The 19797-nt window shown below is 43.9% G+C and overlaps 1 protein-coding gene across 1 annotated transcript in view; it reads left to right on the top strand.

Annotated features, from left to right (window-relative positions):
* Nucleotides 1-19797, top strand: part of col27a1a (collagen, type XXVII, alpha 1a) — a 70303-nt gene that overhangs the window by 31222 nt on the left and 19284 nt on the right. The window contains exons 14-34 of the mRNA XM_076979690.1: nt 1415-1459; nt 2047-2100; nt 2210-2254; nt 2819-2872; nt 4636-4689; nt 4801-4854; nt 5214-5267; nt 5577-5630; nt 5783-5827; nt 7264-7317; nt 7473-7517; nt 7662-7715; nt 8314-8367; nt 9056-9109; nt 10002-10055; nt 10884-10885; nt 16806-16857; nt 16973-17017; nt 17188-17232; nt 17890-17943; nt 19339-19392. Coding sequence (XP_076835805.1) covers nt 1415-1459; nt 2047-2100; nt 2210-2254; nt 2819-2872; nt 4636-4689; nt 4801-4854; nt 5214-5267; nt 5577-5630; nt 5783-5827; nt 7264-7317; nt 7473-7517; nt 7662-7715; nt 8314-8367; nt 9056-9109; nt 10002-10055; nt 10884-10885; nt 16806-16857; nt 16973-17017; nt 17188-17232; nt 17890-17943; nt 19339-19392 — 1026 coding nt within the window. The remainder of the gene's footprint in view (nt 1-1414; nt 1460-2046; nt 2101-2209; nt 2255-2818; nt 2873-4635; nt 4690-4800; nt 4855-5213; nt 5268-5576; nt 5631-5782; nt 5828-7263; nt 7318-7472; nt 7518-7661; nt 7716-8313; nt 8368-9055; nt 9110-10001; nt 10056-10883; nt 10886-16805; nt 16858-16972; nt 17018-17187; nt 17233-17889; nt 17944-19338; nt 19393-19797) is intronic.

Genomic DNA, 19797 nt, shown 5'->3' with positions numbered 1-19797 from the left:
AAAGAATGAATGGGGCCATGTATTGTGAGATTTTGGGTGCAAACCTCCTTCCATCAGCAAGGGCAATGAAGATGAAACGTGGCTGGGTCTTTCAGCATGATAATGATCCCAAGCACAATGCCAGGGCAACAAAGGAGTGGCTTCGTAAGAAACATTTCAAAGTCCTGGAGTGGCCTGGCCAGTCTCCCGATCTCAACCCCATCGAAAACCTTTGGAGAGAGTTAAAAGTCCGTGTTGCCCGCCGACAGCCCCAAAACATCACTGCTCTAGAGGAGATCTGCATGGAGGAATGGGCCAACATACCAGCAACAGTGTGTCCCAACCTTGTGAAGACTTACAGAAAACGTTTGACCTCTGTCATTGCCAACAGAGGATATACAACAAAGTATTGAGATGAACTTTTGTTATTGACCAAATACTTATTTTCCACCATTATTTGCAAATAAATTCTTTAAAAGTCAGACAAAATGATTTTCTCAATTTTTTTTCACATTTTGTCTCTCATAGTTGAGGTCTACCTATGATGTCAAATACAGGCCTCTCTCATCTTTTTAAGTGGGAGAACTTGCACAATTGGTGACTGACTAAATACTTATTTTCCCCACTGTACATGTTTGTGTGTGTTCATGTTTGTGTTATTTTGTGCATGTATGTGTGTGTGTTCACTCTAAATGGGCTCACCTTTTGCAAGACAATCTCTACACTCCACCCACTATCCATAAAGCTATTCTCTGATTGGCTTAATCTAGTAATGGGCACCTTTAAGCCCCACTCGTGAAGAGGTTGGATGTAGCCTCTCCAGTTGCGCACTGTGCATTTGTCCAGTAGTGTGTTCCCATTTCCTGTGTCCTGCCATCACTTCACTCCCAAGAGGAGGGATGTACTCTTTTCATCTTTTAACCACACCAGGGATAGAGGAGGAAACGTGTCCAGAGCAGCTACAGACTGCCTCTGTGTCCCAGGGCATGTTCACCCAAGCACACACACACACACACACACACTTCTAGACATGAAACACATGTGAGTTACCCACAAAGCCATGCACACACAGTAATGCACATTCTCTTGCAATTTAACTTAAAAGCCCCACACACACCAATAAACACACAAATTTGCACCAATCGATCAACGTGCGAAACACACCCATAGCAGTAGCCAGCGCTCCGAGCCCACGAACAAACGTGTCTATTCATTCTAAACATGCCCTCAGTCACTTTACACACACACGTGAGGGCAGACCCCCAACCCCAGCTCTTTCTTCTCTTTGCTTATTTGAAAGAGAACCCAAATCTTAAAATTCTCTCTCTCTCTCTCTCTCTCTCTCTCTCTCTCTCTCTCTCTGTCTGTCTCTCTCTCGCTCTCTTTCGCTCTCTCTCTCTCTCTCTCTCTCTCTCTCTCGCTCTCTCTCTTACAGGGTGCTCCGGGGGGCCCTGGACCTGCTGGAGTACCTGGACTGATTGTGAGTACATAAATGCTCATTTAATGTGTAATTTTATGTTTAAAGTAACATGTATTTTGAATAAAAATACCTTTTATATTTAAATTAAATCAGTAATTATATAAATATACAAAAGATTATGAAATAATTTTATTCAAATCAAAATATTAGCATTTGAAGATAATATTTTTTACACTATAAATTTATTTATCTGGCCCATGTCCAAGTAAATGAATGTACACTACCCCCTGCTGGCAGTGTCTGGGTTTAGTTTTACCACATTGAGAGCACTTAGTGTATAAGGCATTGAACTGTAATTTGAACAGCTTGCTAAAACTTAGTGGAAGTACTCTTACGCATATTGTTTGACTCTGAAATAACATTGTCTGAAATAACATAACTCTTTAATTAACATTTGTTGTCTGTTGATAGCAGTTTCATGAATCTGAATTTTCGTAGTGTATTCCAAGTGTATTCGTAGTTTATTCACAGAGTATCTGAAACACGCACCTTCCAAATTAAACAGCTGTTTACTTTAACGCTCATTTGTTTTGGAAGGTGAATATCTGATTGTTAAAGAATGAGATTTATTCTGACTCTCTGTGTAGGGTGACATGGGTCCTGCTGGAGCGGTTGGCTTACCCGGACCGATCGGACTGAAGGTTAGAAGGTCACACACACCCACTACACACACACACACACACACACACACACACACACACACACACACACAGGTGGTCATGTGTAATGCATTTTGTGTCTTGGTCCTAGGGTGTTGCTGGGAACATGGGCGAGCCTGGACTCAAAGGTGATAAGGTGATCTGAATGCTCTTATTGGCCTGTTATTCTGCAGTATGTGATGGAAACTCACCCATCCTCCTTTCCCATTGGCCGGGCTGTGTTGACAATGTGCTTTCAAGCCCGCCCTATTTGTCCATCCCTGTGTAGAGAATTAACCTAATAAGTCTCTTTATTCAGGTTCCTCTGTGTGTGTGTGTGTGTGTGTGTGTGTGTGTGTGTGTGTGTGTGTGTGTGTGTGTGTAAGGGCAGTTTTCCTTTTTTCCTAGAATGATTTTACCCAAGCTTGTCCACAAAGACCCATTGTAGATATCAGATTTTGCTCTAGCCAAATAGTAGCACGTGCAATTTGACCCATTATAGTTGAGACTGGTCACTGTTGTTCTTTTGTTTACTATTACTCGGTTGACTGTACACCTTGGCAGTGGGTACTTGCACCTGTTCCAGGCCTTTGTGGTTAAGACAGGGATCCAATTCCCAAAGAGCCAAACCACTGAAAACAATACATAAAAAACTTTGCTAAGTAAGCTCTCTTCCTCAATCTGCTCTTTCCCTCTGCCTCTTTCTCGCACACTTTCCCAGGGGGAAGTTGGTCTTCCAGGAGAGCAAGGAGAGATTGGGTTCCAAGGAGACAAGGTATGTCTTAGCTTGTAGATCATACACCACCGAAATTCAAATTTGGCCAATGCAGAATGAAGCCGACCACTGAAGAACTTCAGCAACACCACCTCTATAGTACATTATATTATCTAGACCAGTGGGGAACTGTCAGGGCCCTCTACGCCCTCTTAGAGCGCCTAGAATATTCTTAAAACATAATATATATATATATAAATTATTCAACCGTGTCTATTCAATCTATGTTGGAAGGTGAGGGGTTAAGTTAAGTGGAAGCCTGTGAGCCTGTGTCTCCCCCTATCAGCACTGTGATGCCTCCGCAGAATGTTGGTGATTGGTGGTCCCGCTGTTCGTTTACAGAGGGCCAGGCAGTTATAATTCAGTGCAATACCAGTTTCAAATGACAGTAAAATTGACCAATCATATTTTCCCTCTTAGTGGGCGGGCTTAACTGTATGATAATTTTCGCCCGCTGTGGCGATCGCTAGCTAGGGTTAGTGTACCACTGCTAGCTAGTTTGTTGAGTCACAATCACAACAAATTTTTTTCGGGAGCGGGCCCAGGTTTAATGGTCATGGTTCGCTAGTGATCTAGACACATTAATTTCAGTATGGTTGTATGGACCCACAGCTGTAGTATGAGGAAACCTTTTTTATTGTATGGTTCCATCTAGGGTATGATGTAAACATTGTTCAGTTCTGGCTGTATAACATTTACTAATATGTTAAGACACATTAGGGTGCTCATTGAAGCCTGTGGAAGCCTGAATTCTTGCTGTTATGGAAAATGGAGATCTACCAGTGTTGTGATTATGTAATGTGAAGTTTTAGGGCTACTGGGGGATCAGTAGCAGAAATCTGCTTTCTGCTACCTCAACCGCATGCAAATGCTATGCACATTCTATGCAAATTCCATGCAATCTGTTTGATTATTAATGACGATGGCTGTGTTTGCCCAGTGACGACATTATGTATTGACAGGGTTTATATGAAGGTTGATCCTGAAATTTTTGTCTTAGACCTTAGCAACAGTGTACAGTTGGGTCCAAAATCTAGGCGCAAAGCTACAAAAACTCAGACACAAATTTTTATTCAGCTGTTGCTAATTATATGCAATTTTATTTCAAATGGAGCTCTTTGAGAAATATTGTTTTCATACCATTGTACTGTTTTCATGCCATTTACCTCATGTTTTTAAAAGATGTTCAAATAGTAACACGTGTATGCTCCTAACACGCAGGGCTATTGTCAACTTCTAACAAATAGCACATGATATTGGCTCAGTTACCTCTCAGTTACCTCTCAGTTAGTTCGTCCCTCTGAGTATTCTGCTGCTAGTGCTTTAATGCTGAAGAACGTTCCCATTGGAAGGTTCCAGTTTGTCACAACCCACTAAAAAACACAACCCAGCTCCAAAGCACAGCTCAGTTGTAGTGGACTCAGATTCGACCCCTGCTGTACCTCAAATAACTGCTCTTTACCTTTATTCATTCACACAGGGGATATTATGACCATCACTGTGTACCTATTGTTATTGTGAACTATATTCTATTTGTTTCCATTTATTATTATTAGTACGCATGGTGCAATTCAGTGTCACCCAAATAACTGGCTCACTTCTGAGTTTGGTCAAGGTTTATTTCATACACCTGTGTTTGTCTTTGCCGCTCATTGTGGGTCTAGGCCTGCTTCCTGTAAAGCAGCTTTGAGACAATGTTTGTTGTTAAAAGCTCATTAGAAATAAAGTTAGCATTAACTGTAATTACAATGTGCCTGTTTCAGGGAATTCAGGGTACACCTGGTTCACCAGGCCCTCGAGGAAAACCAGGACCTCAGGTAAGATCTCACCTGCAGACTATACTGGTTATGAAAAGAACAAATGATAAATATGTGTATGTATGTACAGTGTTTGGCATGTGTACATATGATGGTGTGTTTGTCTTTCAGGGCATACAAGGTGAAAGAGGACCTGATGGGATACCTGGTCCTCCGGGTCCTGAGGTAAAATCTAAAAAAAATTTAAAAATCCACATAAAAAATGAAATTTTCATAGTGTATTTTCAGAAGACATTTGTCTTCAGTTGCACAGTGGCACATAATATACAGTATACAGTAAACAATACACATAATATAGTACACACTACACAGTATAGAGTACACAGTACATAGTACGCAGTATACAGTACAGAATATACACTACACAGAATACAGTACACAGTATATAGTACACAGTACATAGTACGCAGTATACAGTACAGAATATACAGTACACAGTATACAGTACACAGTTCACAGTATACAATACATATTCACATAAGCACAAATATGAAATTAAGTGAAATTTTGCACTTTATTTCCAGGGTTTCCCTGGTGACATTGGCCCACCTGGACAAAACGGCCCTGAAGGACCAAAGGTTGTACAAACTAGAAGTGTGTGTGTGTGTGTGTATGTGTGTGTGAGTGTTTGCATATGTGTGTATATTCATCATATTGAAATAGTTTCTTTATCATACTGAGAACAGTTTTGCAGTTTTTTTGGTTAAAGTGATGCTTTGGGGAAATCAACAGTTACATGGAAAATTTAATTTATAAACTCCATAAACCTCAAACGCTAACATATCACCCACACAATATAATGTACATTTTGACCTTATGATAAAATCCAAGCTTTATCTAACTCATTTACCTGTGTCTGTGTGTCTGTGTGTGTTTTCACCATACAGGGTAAACCAGGAGCAAGAGGGTTACCAGGACCTCGTGGCGCTCCAGGGCGAGAGGTGTGTGTGTGTGTGTGTGTGTGTGTGTGTGTGTGTGTGTATGTGTGTGTGTGTGACAAGAGAGAAACAGAGAGAGAAACAGTGCCCCACTTTATCACTTTACCCATCGTGCAGCAGGTGTAGTAATCAGTTGTTTTGATTTCCATTACCAGGGAGATGAAGGGCCAATCGGACTATCTGGACCAATAGGACTAGAGGTGAGCTCTGATTGGCAAATACTAATCATATGCAAATTGTATGCAAAAATATACAAAGTATTTATCAATTTTTCTATTTGTTTGCTGCATTATGTAAGATGTCATGTGCATATTGAAATCTGTCTGTAGCAGACAATTCACATAATTGAAAGTAACTTTTCATTATATTATGTATGTGTGGATGTGTGTGTGTGTGTGTGTGTGTGTGTGTGTGTGTGTGTGTGTGAGTGTGTGTGTGTGTGTGTGTGTGTGTGGGGGGGGGGGGGGTTCTGAAAAATGTACTCCTGGTTTGTCTTTTTTATCTTACATCTGCTGACTGAGAATAATGATGTCGAGTGTAGAGTTAAACTCCAACTACATTGCATAAGCACAATCTATGTACTCGTTTAATCAAGTTAATGCAGTTCCTGTCCTGAACCACCAGATGGTGCAATGAGAAATCCTCATTTCAAAATTGCCGAGATTATCAGCAGTCTAGGTAGCTTCTGTACTGCTCCTGGAAAGCTAATGGAACACACCTGGCTGTAATATTACAAGAGGAGAGATAGCTCTGAGAGTCAGCGGGTTAGCAGAACTTTAACTCCCCTCTAAAACTCCTTGAGTGACACGAGCAGGGACCAATCATAACGCGCTCACCAGTGACTTCAGCTCCGTGACTGAGCGACCTCTCCTGCCTGTCAGTGCTCTGCCCTCCCGGGAGTCTGGGTCCAGAGTTCTGGGTCATTCAGCAGTCTGTTTACCGAACCCGAGAACTCAGCTAACCGTTTAATTGCCTTCACACAAGGAAACTCGCTCAGCGCTGGGAGTATCGCGGCACGACAGTTGGATAAACTTTTTATAGACTTCTTTTCTTTGTAAAGCGGAGTGCTTCTTGGGAGAATGAAGTAAAGTTGAATGGATGAATATGCATTTCATAACCCCCCCCCAGACCCACCCCCCCACCCTATGGTACCACCCCCCCACCCTAGGGTACCGCCCCCCCACCCTTAATTCCTCCTGTTTTTCTGCCTCTTTGGCTCTGTCATGTTGTCTTCTGGATAGCAGCCATCTTGCTTTGTTTCTTTCCTTCTTCTGCTTCAGGTATCTGTTTTTCTCATTTTCTCTCTCTCTCTTTCTATCTCTCTCCTTTATCCTCTTCTTTTGCTTTTCTCTCTCTCTCTCTCTTCCTTCCCTCTCTCTCCCTATTTCTGCTGTATGGTCAGTAATGGGATATAGCAGAATGTACAACTAAGTGGGTTTTCCAAAAAACATAATTAAAACGTTTTAATTCGCTTTTTTTGTGGGGGAAGCTGGACCTCTGACTCCTAGAACACCGTATTACATTTGTGCTTGTTCTGATGGATACTCTCCTCTCCTCTCTCCTTCTCTCTCTCCCCTCTCTTCTCTTCTCTCTCCTCTCTTCACCTCTTTCCTTTCTTCTCCTCTCTCGTTTTTAGGGAGCTATGGGTAAAAAAGGTTTTCCAGGAAAAGTCGGAGCTGAAGGAGTTAAGGTTAGATGTTAAATATTCTCTCTCTCTCTCTCTCTCTCTCTCTCTCTCTCTCTCTCTCTCACACACACACACACACACACACACACACACACACACACACACACACACACACACACACACACTATAAATTTATTCTCAATTTAATTTCCCTTTAGGGCGAGCAAGGAGACATTGGGAAGGCTGGTCCAATGGGAGAAAGAGTGAGTGTTTCACACACTACACAAACACATGCACATGCTCATATACATTGATGGTACTGATGGTGTGTGTGTGTGTGTTTGTGTGTGTGTGTGTGTGTGTGTGTGTGTGTGTGTGTGTGTGTTTGTGTGTGTGTGTGTGTGTAGGGTCTGGTTGGTTTTGTGGGCCCAGTGGGAGAATCAGGATTGGCAGGAGAAAAGGTAAGGGAAACGTGTGTGTATTTACCCTGAAAACATAGTGTGTAGGAGTGCCTGTAGTAGGGAGCAGTGCTGTTTCTCCTGTGGGGATACAATCCCCTGTCCAGACAAGTGCACCATGCTTTCACAATAAAAGTAACTCTTTACATTAAGTGTTTACTTAGTAATGCATTAGTTAACATGAACAACACACGAAGTAACACATTAACAATAATTAACTAATGTTAATTAAACATGTAACAATTACGGCTCCTGTTTTGGCTCTGTGTTGCTCGCACCTTTTTAGAGCTTTAGTGTTTTAGTTTGGAGCAAAAGGGACTAAAGAGCTAAAAACATTATATATTATACTTGGTTATGCTCATGTTAACTAATGCATTACTTTACGTTAGTAAGTAAACACTTAATGTAAAGTGTTACCAAAAGTTCTTGAGTGCAATTCCTGACACTATAATCCTTCTATAGCATGATGGAAACTGTATGTTTGTCTGGATAAGATATATACCCATGATATGTACCGATGCATAGCATCATGCTATAGCACCATCACAGCCTGTGTAATTCTGTGTCATTTAGTGTGTGTGTTTTTCGGTGACTATTCAAGGGTGATCGGGGGGCAATAGGCTTACCAGGACCACCAGGCGAGAAAGGATCTACTGTAAGGCCACAGAAATACACTTTTACACGCAAACATGTTCACACCCACACACACCACTCACTGACACACATATGCGTGAACTGTGAACTGTAATGTGTAACCCAAGGAGATTTTGCTGCCCCCATGTGGACCCACCATATAACTGCAGTGTGAGATAAACTGGCCTTAAAACCTGGCCACTTTTAAAGCCTGCAACCACCAAAGACACAAACTCTGTTTGTATTCTATTTGAAATCTCTTCTATTCTATTAGAATTCTCTTCTATTTGAGTGCATGTTTTGTAAATGTCCCGTGCAATCCCTAAATGCTGATACAGTCCAGCATACTTGTTTACGTGGAAGAATTTGAAAGCTACATACAACATTCGGCTTTTCTTTTTAAAATTTGGTCCAGTGGATTTAACAGTGTGTTTTTCTCACACCATCTCCTCTTTGTCTTTCTTTCTGGAACCAATTTGGTAGCATGAGTTAGGAGACAAAAAAAACATGGTACACACACAAACACACACAACACACACGCAGGCTCTATAGGAAAACTCTAGGGTCCTCACACATATACATGCATAAATATAATTCATTCATTGTGTGCACGTATGTGTTTGTGTGTGAGTGTTTAAAGTGTATTATATATTATATATTAGCATATTATATAACATATTATCATATTATATTCATATCCTTTTTCTCAGGGGCATCCTGGAACTCCAGGAGAAAGTGGCCCACCAGGACCACCAGGCCCAACAGTAAGAACCTTCCAGAACCTTCCAGAACTCACACTCTAAACAATTAAAATCGTTGTTGGTGGAACTTTCTAGAATGCTCAGGTCAAACTTCAATTGAATTCTAAGTTCGCAGTCATCTATAGCTGAGTAGATCACCTATCAGAGGCTTTCACGTAGAACAACGGCTTTCATCCAAGAGTGCTTCTCTCATTAACTAAAGCTGCTTCATTATTCAAATTAGCGTCTACATTGTTTTGGCCTGAGTTCTGTTACCACTGTGAATGGAGTCCGGCATTAAACTCATTCATTCGATGGTTCATTGGGTGCCAGTATTTATGTTTTAGCCCAATGATCAATCATTGTGACATTGTAGTAGACATTCATTGAACTGTCAACTGTTCATTCGATGATGAGCTCAGAATTTTTTTCCTCTGGTAAAGCCATGAGTATTGATTTTTCTACTGTGTGAGCTTTCATACGCCTGATTGGCTGTGACATCACCGGGAGACTCGGCTGGACGGGGATACTACTATCCAGATGTTCAAAAATCACTCTGTTTGCAATCTGGATATGCAAAAGATTAGTTTTGGTCTGGCAGTCTACAGCACATTGCAGAGCTATGACTGGAACCTGATCTCTAGTCAGGCCTCAGCACTGTTAAAACATGAGATCTAATACATAGCTGTGATGGGATTAGCCCACTGTCAGTCATCCTCCTAACACCTCGGAGTACAAGTGTGTTTCATGTGTGTACCTGTGTGTGTATATGTGAGACGGACAGCGGGAGCCCATTTACCCTTCAGTTGGTCAGTTAATTAGCCTACAGCAAGTGTATGTATGTGTGTGTGTGTGTGTGTGTACGTGTGTGTGTGTGTGTGTGTGTTAGCTAAACTCTTATTGCTTTGTTATGCAGGGCCCGCCTGGACCACGTGGTCCTACTGGCACACGAGGACCTAAGGGCAGACGGGTAAGTATGTGTGTGTGTGTGTGTGAGTGGGTGTGTGGGTAGGTGTGTGTGTGTGTGTGTGTGGGTGTGTGAGTGGGTGTGTGTGTGGGTGGGTGGGTGGTTGTGTGTGTGTGTGTGTGTGTGTGTGTGTGTGTGTGTGGGTGGGTGTGTATGGGTCATTTTCTGTTGTACAAATGCAGTTCTGTTTGCTGTGTTTGATCAGTGAGCTGTTCTGCTGTGTTTGTGGTAAATGTGTGTATGTGAAGAAAATACCAAAGCCTTTTGTTATTGGAATTTTCAAATTCAGCTTTATTTGTCTTTCTGTGGTATGATCAATTTGTGTGTGTGTGTGTGTGTGTGTGTGTGTGTGTGTGTGTGTGTGTGTGTGTGTGTGTGTGTGTGTGTATCTTAACGAATGTGTTTGCAATAAGAGAGATGGACACACACTCACAGAGGTTCACAGATACCCATAGGGTTCCAATGGTTCTTGTTTGAAACACAGCCCTCAACCCTAAGAAAAGTGGCAGTAATCAGGAATTCCTTGGTTATCTGTCCCTTTTCTGTGGGCCGAGGGCTGGGGTATGGGCATATGGCTGGGGTATGGGCATATGGCTGGGTTATGGGCATATGGCTGGGGTATGGGCATGATCAGATGAGAACAAAATGACTTCGATGTTTCCATGGAAAATCTGACTCCCAGACACTACTGAATCTGTGAATCATTCTTGAGTGACTATATGAATCACCTTTACCATTTACCCTTTCACATTTCCTCCCTTGACAGTGAGGGAGAGAATGAGGGAGTGAAAAAGTAAGTGAGTGGGTGAGTGAGTGAGAGAGTGAGTGAAGGGGTGAGGGAGTGAGTGAGAGTGGGGAAGTGAGTGAGTGGGGGAGTTAGTGAGTGAGTAAGTGAGTGGGGGAGTTAGTGAGTGAGAGAGTGGGGGAGTGAGTGAGGAAGCGAGGGAGTGAGTGAGTGAGAGAGTGGGGGAGTGAGTGGGGGAGTGAGGGAGTGAGTGACTGAGGGAGTGAGTGAGTGAGTGAGCGAGGGAGTTAGTGAGTGAGGGAGTTAGTGAGTGAGGGAGTGAGCGAGGGAGTTAGTGAGTGAGGGAGTGAGCGAGGGAGTGAATGAGTGACAGAGGGGGGAGTGATTGATGGAGTGAGTGAGAGTTGGGGAGTGAGTGGAGGAGTGAGTGAGTTAGTGAGGGAGTGAGTGAGCGAGGGAGTTAGTGAGTGAGTGGGGGAGTTAGTGAGTGAGAGAGTGGGGGAGTGAGTGAGGAAGTGAGGGAGTGAGTGAGTGAGAGAGTGGGGGGAGTGAGGGAGTGAGTGAGTGAGCGAGGGAGCGAGTGAGTGAGTGAGTGAGTGTGGGGAAGTGAGTGAGGGAGTGAGTGAGTGAGTGAAAGAGTGGGGGAGTTAGTGAGGGAGTTAGGGAGGGAGTTAGTGAGGGAGGGAGTGAGGGAGTTAGGGAGGGAGGGAGTTAGTGAGGGAGGGAGTGAGTGAGTGTGGGGAAGAGAGTGAGTGAGTGAAAGAGTGGGGGAGTGAGTGAGTGAGTGTGGGGAAGTGAGTGAGGGAGTGAGTGAGTGAATGAGTGGGGGAGTGAGTTAGTTAGGGAGGGAGTGAGTTAGTGTGGGGAAGAGAGTGAGTGAGTGAGGGAGGGAGTGAGTTAGTGTGGGGAAGAGAGTGAGTGAGTGAAAGAGTGGGAGAGTGAGTGAGTTAGTGAGTGAGTTAGTGAGGGAGGGAGTGAGTGAGTGTGGGGAAGTGAGTGAGGGAGTGAGTAAGTGAGTGAATGAGTGGGAGAGTGAGTTAGGGAGGGAGGGAGTGAGTGAGTGTGGGGAAGAGAGTAAGTGAGTGAAAGAGTGGGGGAGTGAGGGAGGGAGTTAGTGAGGGAGGGAGTGAATGAGTGAGTGAGGGAGTGAGAGAGTGGGGGAGTGAGTGAGAAAGTCAGGGAGTGAGTGAGTGGAGGAGTGAGTGAGTTAGTGAGGGAGTGAATGAGTGACAGAGGGGGGAGTGATTGATGGAGTGAGTGAGAGTTGGGGAGTGAGTGGAGGAGTGAGTGAGTGAGTGAGGGAGTTAGTGAGTGAGCGGGGGAGTTAGTGAGTGAGTGGGGGAGTTAGTGAGTGAGAGAGTGGGGGAGTGAGTGAGGAAGTGAGGGAGTGAGTGAGTGGGGGAGTGAGGGAGTGAGTGAGCGAGCGAGTGAGTGAGTGAGTGAGTGAGTGTGGGGAAGTGAGTGAGGGAGTGAGTGAGTGAGTGAAAGAGTGGGGGAGTGAGTTAGTGAGGGAGTTAGGGAGGGAGTTAGTGAGGGAGGGAGTGAGGGAGGGAGTGAGTGAGTGTGGGGAAGAGAGTGAGTGAGTGAAAGAGTGGGGGAGTGAGTGAGTTAGTGAGTGAGCGAGGGAGTTAGTGAATGAGGGAGTGAGTGAGTGAGTGTGGGGAAGTGAGTGAGGGAGTGAGGGAGTGAATGAGTGGGGGAGTGAGTTAGTTAGGGAGGGAGGGAGTTAGTGAGGGAGGGAGTGAGTGAGTGAGGGAGGGAGTGAGTTAGTGTGGGGAAGAGAGTGAGTGAGTGAAAGAGTGGGGGAGTGAGTGAGTTAGTGAGTGAGTTAGTGAGGGAGGGAGTGAGTGAGTGTGGGGAAGTGAGTGAGGGAGTGAGTAAGTGAGTGAATGAGTGGGAGAGTGAGTTAGGGAGGGAGGGAGTGAGTGAGTGTGGGGAAGAGAGTAAGTGAGTGAAAGAGTGGGGGAGTGAGGGAGGGAGTTAGTGAGGGAGGGAGTGAGTGAGTGAGTGAGGGAGTGAGAGAGTGGGGGAGTGAGTGAGGAAGTCAGGGAGTGAGTGAGTGGAGGAGTGAGTGAGTTAGTGAGGGAGTGAATGAGTGACAGAGGGGGGAGTGATTGATGGAGTGAGTGAGAGTTGGGGAGTGAGTGGAGGAGTGAGTGAGTTAGTGAGGGAGTGAGAGAGTGGGGGAGTGAGTGAGTTAGTGAGAGAGTGGGGGAGTGAGTGAGGGATTGATGGAGGGAGTGAATGAGGGAGTGGGACACCATCAGCACCAGCAAATAGGATGTCCTGATATCCAGCAGTTAACCACCAATTTGAGCTGTGGGATCAGTAAATCCAGTGAATCGGTCACTTCACATAGCATAGACAGTGTTTATAGGTAGTGGTCAGTGTTTATAAGGGGTAGATGGAGGTTATGCAGTAAGGATTTTGTGTGTTTTTTGTTTTGTCATTTTTGTATATCTTTTTCTAACCAAGTGGCCTTAGCTTATGTTTTCAAATAAGAATATGTTCTTAACATCTTGCCTGTATAAAAATAAGATTTTTTTAAAGAGCAACTTCATACACACGTTGCTTTCAAGAAGCAATGATTCTGTTAATTAGACAATGAAAGATATTTGAAGCTGAAATTATCAATTTAATTTGTCAGTTCATTGTTTATTACAGGATTCTCATATGGTGTCACTGAGCGTGAGCCTTTCATGATCTGTTACAGCTTAGCCTACTGGGCCTGGTCCAGCCCAATTCTGAAAGCCATATCACACCCAAGGAGCCACATAAGAAACTGGAAAAGTTTAAGATGGCCAGAATAGAATTTTAACTCAGTTCTATACAAAACCTATATGCTGTATACAGTAAATATAATTAGGGTTGCCAACTTTTCAAGATCGCTCGGAGTGAGATTTGAACCTGGAGGTGGTGGCGAGTGTAAATTGTTGACGGGGGGGGGGGGGGGGTTGGTGAACGTAAGTTGTTGATTGGGGGGGGGGGGGGGGGGGGGGGGGTTGTGATTAACGTAAGTTGTTGACAGGGGTGGGGGGGTGGGGGGGTTGAACGTAAATTGTTAGGCTACCGGGTGGGGTGTAAAATAGACACAAATTAAGTATTATATCGCGATCTATTGATCGCCGGTGGTTGGCGCCGGAGCGAACTAGTAACTCATTGAATCATATATGTGGATCAGAGGTAAATAAACTAGATTTTTTTTTTCGGTGTGAGATATTGGAAGTGTGGCGTGAGAGCGTGTCAAATGCGTGTGTCTCACGCTCAATGCGTGAGAGTTAGCAACCCTGATATAATAATGTAGCAAACCTCGTCGTTGCGTACCTGCAGTTCAGCTTGTGTGTGAGGGGCCCTCTTTCTCCCATCATGCACTGCTAACTGCTTTGTGCGTAAACTGCTGTATTTACTCCCTGTTGCTGTTGAACTGTTACAATTAGTAACTGCTAGAGTAGTATTAGAGCATTAATGGTGTGTTTAATATAGTTACCAGATTTCACATAGTTCACCGTGAATCTGACTAGCACATATAGTCTCTTCTCTTATTTTGTTAGCTGGGAGGGTGTGGCTGTATTTTCTGTCTTGTCATCTAGTGCTGTGAGTGTGTCAGAAGATGAATAAAGAGCATTTGAGTCTGAGACTTGCTGCCTTCATTGTACATTGTTATCAAAAGTGGGATGTGGTTATGGAGATTGATTAAATGGAAAGGAGAATTAGCGAATTAATGAAGGAATTAATAACAAGGAACACCTAAGACAAGGAAACAGCACGAACTCACGGCAACCCACAGCAACGAGTAATGAGCGCCATGCCTACCTGACGCTACCTGACGGGGCTAGCCAACCACGGCTAGTCTAGTGGTGGAGCGGGGCGTGGCCCACCCGGGATGGCGGACGCCGGGGTGGAGTACCATGCACTGCCCTCCCCCCACCTTACCAGCAACAATGAAAGTCCATCTGCCCAGGTACAATGGCGAGGAAGAGTGGGAACCCTATGAAGTTCAGCTACGAGTGGTGGTATGCCACTATCGGTGGCAGAGATGGCAGAGATGATGGCTACCCAGCTGTGTCTGGCTCTTGCAGGGAAGGCGCTAAGGGCTTTGGTGGACCTGCCAGAGAGTGAGCACATTAACCTGGATGTGCTCACAACGGCTCTTCCACGCCAATTTGGCCTGGCCCCAGCTAACATGGTGCAGAAGCGACGGTGGGAGCGCCGTTGGGGAGAATGGAGAGCACCTTGGACTATTGGCTCCACCCACAGCGCCTTCCACTCAACAAGCACCAGGCGGCAGAGCAGAAGCTAAAAGAAATGGCAGAGGCCGGGGCCATTGAGCCTTCCAACAGCCCCTGGGCAGCGCCTGTAGTCCTTGTAAGGAAGAAGGATGGTACATGGCATTTCTTTGTTGACTACCGCCGTTTAAACGCTGCCAGCAAGACAGACTCAATGTGCTTGACGGTGCCCTGGACAGGATCACTGGATCATCCTTGTTTAGCTCGCTGGACCTCTGTAGCAGGTGCTGGAATGTGGCGCTTGCACCCGACGCAATGAAGATGGCGTTCACCTTGAGGGCGGGGCTATGACACCTCCGGGTGATGCCGTTCAGGCTGTGTAATGCCCCTGCCACCTTTTGAGTGCTTGATGGAGCAAGTCCTGGCTGATCTACCACAGGAGTGATGTATAGTGTAGCTGCGTGATCTGCTAGTGCATGCCCCAAGCTTTGATGAAGCCTTGTTCCATTTGGAGCAGGTGTTTCTCCCCATCAGAGGTGCCAATCTGTGACTTCATCCTAAGAAGTGCTGCCTTCTCCAGCGGGAAGTTCAGTTCCTGGGTCATGTGGTCAGCAGAGAGGGCATGGCCACTGATCCAGAAAAGGTCAAAGCAGTACAACAATGGCCCATACCACATGTGGTATATGAAGGTGTTACATATGTTACATATGTGACTGTTCAGTCTAGATTTAAAGATTGGAACTGTGGAAGAATCCTGGTTTGGAGCTGGAAAGCTATTCTGTAATCTAGGATTGTATTTGGAGTCATGGCCCAGAACTCAGTATCTCTGCTTTCAAAAAGGTATTGAGTACATTAAAGATGGTGCCAGTGAGTTGCCTTTGGCCTCCTTTCTGAGGCAGCTGGTCCATTCTGGCCCCAGACCCCTGCTGCCTTGTGCTGTTCCAATTACTGAATTACCATTGTGATTTTACTCACTCAAGAGTGGAAATCAGAGATTACGCGTTTTATAATGTCTACTGTGTCCAGTATATGTGTGTGGGTCAGCATTGGAGGTTTTACTCTGCACATGTGCTGTGCTGAAACCCCTCTGTTTCTGTCTGATCATGTGTGTGTGTGTGTGTGTGTGTGTGTGTGTGTGTGTGTGTGTGTGTGTGTGTGTGTGTGTGTGTGTGTGTGTGTGTGTGTGTGTGTGTGTGTGTGTGTGTGTGTGTGTGTGTGTGTGTGTTTGTTCAAGGGATTAGCCAGCTGGCAGGGAGAATATATTGGTTTTGTTTCAAGTGTTTTGGCTGGGTACACATGCAGTGGGCCTTTGTAATTATCACTGCACACACACACACACACACACACACACACACACACACACACACACACACACACACACACACACACACACACATCATTTTGACAGTTTTAGATGGTCTGTAACTGATTTGTAGACATTCAGCACACTTGTTTCCTTATGACATGCTCTTCTGTGTATGCTCGTGGTGGCTTGGTTATCTTTAATCATCACTCTACAGCTCCCTCTTTTGGGATACCTTTGTTTTCTTTGTCTACCTCTGTTCCTTACTGCTCCAACATAGTTGTGTGAAGTCATCTGAAGGGCTGGAGTTAGCACCTCCTGATGTATGACTGGGTCTTACTGTGTGCATGTGTATTTTAGATTCATATTTACAGTTTACTATGTGTGTTTGTGCGTGTGTGTGTGTGTGTGTGTGTGTGTGTGTGTGTGTGTGTGTGTGTGTGTGTGTGTGTGTGTGTGTGTGTGTGTGTGTGTTTCAGGGCCCAAGGACCAGATGGTCAAGTTGGTGAGGCTGGCACTGAAGGGAAAAAGGTAGGGGTCATGACCATAAAGAGGTCAAAGGTTATACAGTGCTCACTCATTAGCCATTCCACCATTATCCCATTATTAATTTTCTTCACTGTGCTTTTCTCATCTCCTGTAACAGGGTCTTGATGGTCCTCCTGGAAAAGTTGGTTTCCCTGGAGACCAGGTGAAAGTCAGCACAGAAAATGACCCACCTTACTGACAACACCTTTTTGATTCCACTTGTCAGTCTAGAGATGTTAGAGGGTGAAAGGCAGTTAGGTGTGTAAATAATCATTTTCTATGCTCTTAGCATGGTGCTGTGGTTCTTAAATAGTCTCTGTTTCACGTCTGCAGGGGAAGATTGGTGAGCCTGGAGAGGTGGGACAAAAAGGGTTTCCGGTATGTTCTACTGACACAGTTCAGCTGTGCCTGCTTTAGGAAGTCAACTCTTTTGTATCATAACCACTTCCCGTGAACAGCGATAATCAGATAAAACAATGGTTTACAAGTGCAGTCACCCTCTTACCAAACGTGGGAATGTGAACAGGCATATGTTCTAATTATATTTTAATAGCTAATTATGTAATACTGCAGTTTATAGATTTCTAAAACATCAGGCTAAATACATGGCAAGCTATGTGAACCATGGGTTTTTATGAGAAATCTCTTTCGCTCATCATGTTGGCATTAATGTCCTAGTTTAAATTTTTTTTAAACTTTCTTTCTATGGTTATGGCAGCCTCTAAGTGACCACATTAGTCTGGTAATGTTTACTTGCCTTAATTCAGTAGCTTTCTCAGTAGATCTTTGTAGATCTCTCAGGAGGTAGTTTACAACCCTTACGTTTGTCTTTCGCAGTCTGTGTAACCATATATAACACTGTATAAGTTTACAGTGAAAAGATGATGTAGACTGTAGCTCCATTTATTGCTTTTACAGTTTCTTTTTAAAGTAGAAAAGAAGAAACGAGAGCATTAGTTCATAAAACCTGTCACTATTTGAGAGCTTGCTATGTCTATGTGCTTGGCTTTAAATAGATGTTATATTTCTCCTCAGGGGATCCAGGGGCCGTCTGGACCTCCAGGAGACAAAGGAATCGCTGGCGAGCCAGTGAGTCAAATCAGCAATGAAGTCAATGTTCATGATTCCAGCAATAAACCTGAACTAACCCCAGCCACAATGTAATGATGTCTACAGTAGTACAGTAAATGTGAACTAACCCCAGCCACAATGTAATGATGCCTACAGTAGTACAGTAAATGTGAACTAACCCCAGCCACAATGTAATGATGCCTACAGTAGTACAGTAAATGTGAACTAACCCCAGCCACAATGTAATGATGCCTACAGTAGTACAGTAAATGTGAACTAACCCCAGCCACAATGTAATGATGTCTACAGTAGTACAGTAAATGTGAACTAACCCCAGCCACAATGTAATGATGTCTACAGTAGTACAGTAAATGTGAACTAACCCCAGCCACAATGTAATGATGTCTACAGTAGTACAGTAAATGTGAACTAACCCCAGCCACAATGTAATGATGTCTACAGTAGTACAGTAAATGTGAACTAACCCCAGCCACAATGTAATGATGTCTACAGTAGTACAGTAAATGTGAACTAACCCCAGCCACAATGTAATGATTTCTACAGTTGTACAGTAAACCTGAACTAACCCCAGCCACAATGTAATGATACCTACAGTAGTACAGTAAATGTTAACTAACCCCAGCAAGTGTAGTACAGCACAATGTAATGATGTCTACAGTAGTACAGTAAATGTGAACTAACCCCAGCCACAATGTAATGATTTCTACAGTTGTACAGTAAACCTGAACTAACCCCAGCCACAATGTAATGATACCTACAGTAGTACAGTAAATGTTAACTAACCCCAGCAAGTGTAGTACAGTACAATGTAATTATGCCTACAGTATTACAGTAAACCTGAACTAACCCCAGCCACAATGTAATGATGCCTACAGTAGTACAGTGTAGTACAGTACAATGTAATGATGCCTACAGTAGTACAGTAAACCTGAATTAACCCCAGCCACAATGTAATTATGCCTACAGTATTACAGTAAACCTGAACTAACCCCAGCCACAATGTAATGATGCCTACAGTAGTACAGTATAGTACAGTACAATGTAATGATGCCTACAGTAGTACAGTAAACCTGAATTAACCCCAGCCACAATGTAATTATGCCTACAGTATTACAGTAAACCTGAACTAACCCCAGCCACAATGTAATGATGCCTACAGTAGTACAGTATAGTACAGTACAATGTAATGATGCCTACAGTAGTACAGTAAACCTGAACTAACTCCAGCCACAATGTAATGATGTCAACAGTAGTATAGTAAACCTGAACTAACCCCAGCCACAATGTAATTATGCCTACAGTAGTACAGTAAATGTGAACTAACCCCAGCCCTGACCTTAGTGTAGGCGGTAACTAAGGTTATTTAGTAATGTATGCTCATGTTTTAATAAGGGATCTTCAGGAACACCAGGGACCATGGGACCTCTTGGAAACATCGGACCAAAGGTAAGATCTCAAACACACACGCACGCACGCACACACACACACGCACGTGCACACACACACACACACACACACACACACACACACACACACACACACACACACACACACACACACACACACACACACACACACAGAGAGAGAGAGAGAATTTTCAGATCTTCATATGCTCCTGTTAAGCATGATACATAGCAGGTCAAATTAAAATGATCTGCCTGACTGCACTTCTTTACACACACACACATGAACATACACGCATCCATGAACAAAGTAAACAACACACACACATTTTATCTTCATTTCATGTTCTTCATTTCCTTTCATTCCATTTAATGTGATGTGATTAAGATTTGATTAGATGTGATTAAGGTAATAGACTAAATTACACTTGGAACTTTTTGATAATAA

This window comes from Brachyhypopomus gauderio, chromosome 18 (genome assembly GCF_052324685.1).
Source record: "Brachyhypopomus gauderio isolate BG-103 chromosome 18, BGAUD_0.2, whole genome shotgun sequence".
NCBI lineage: Eukaryota > Metazoa > Chordata > Actinopteri > Gymnotiformes > Hypopomidae > Brachyhypopomus > Brachyhypopomus gauderio.
Note: the sequence above shows the minus strand (reverse complement) of the source record. Positions and strands in the feature narration are given on the sequence as shown.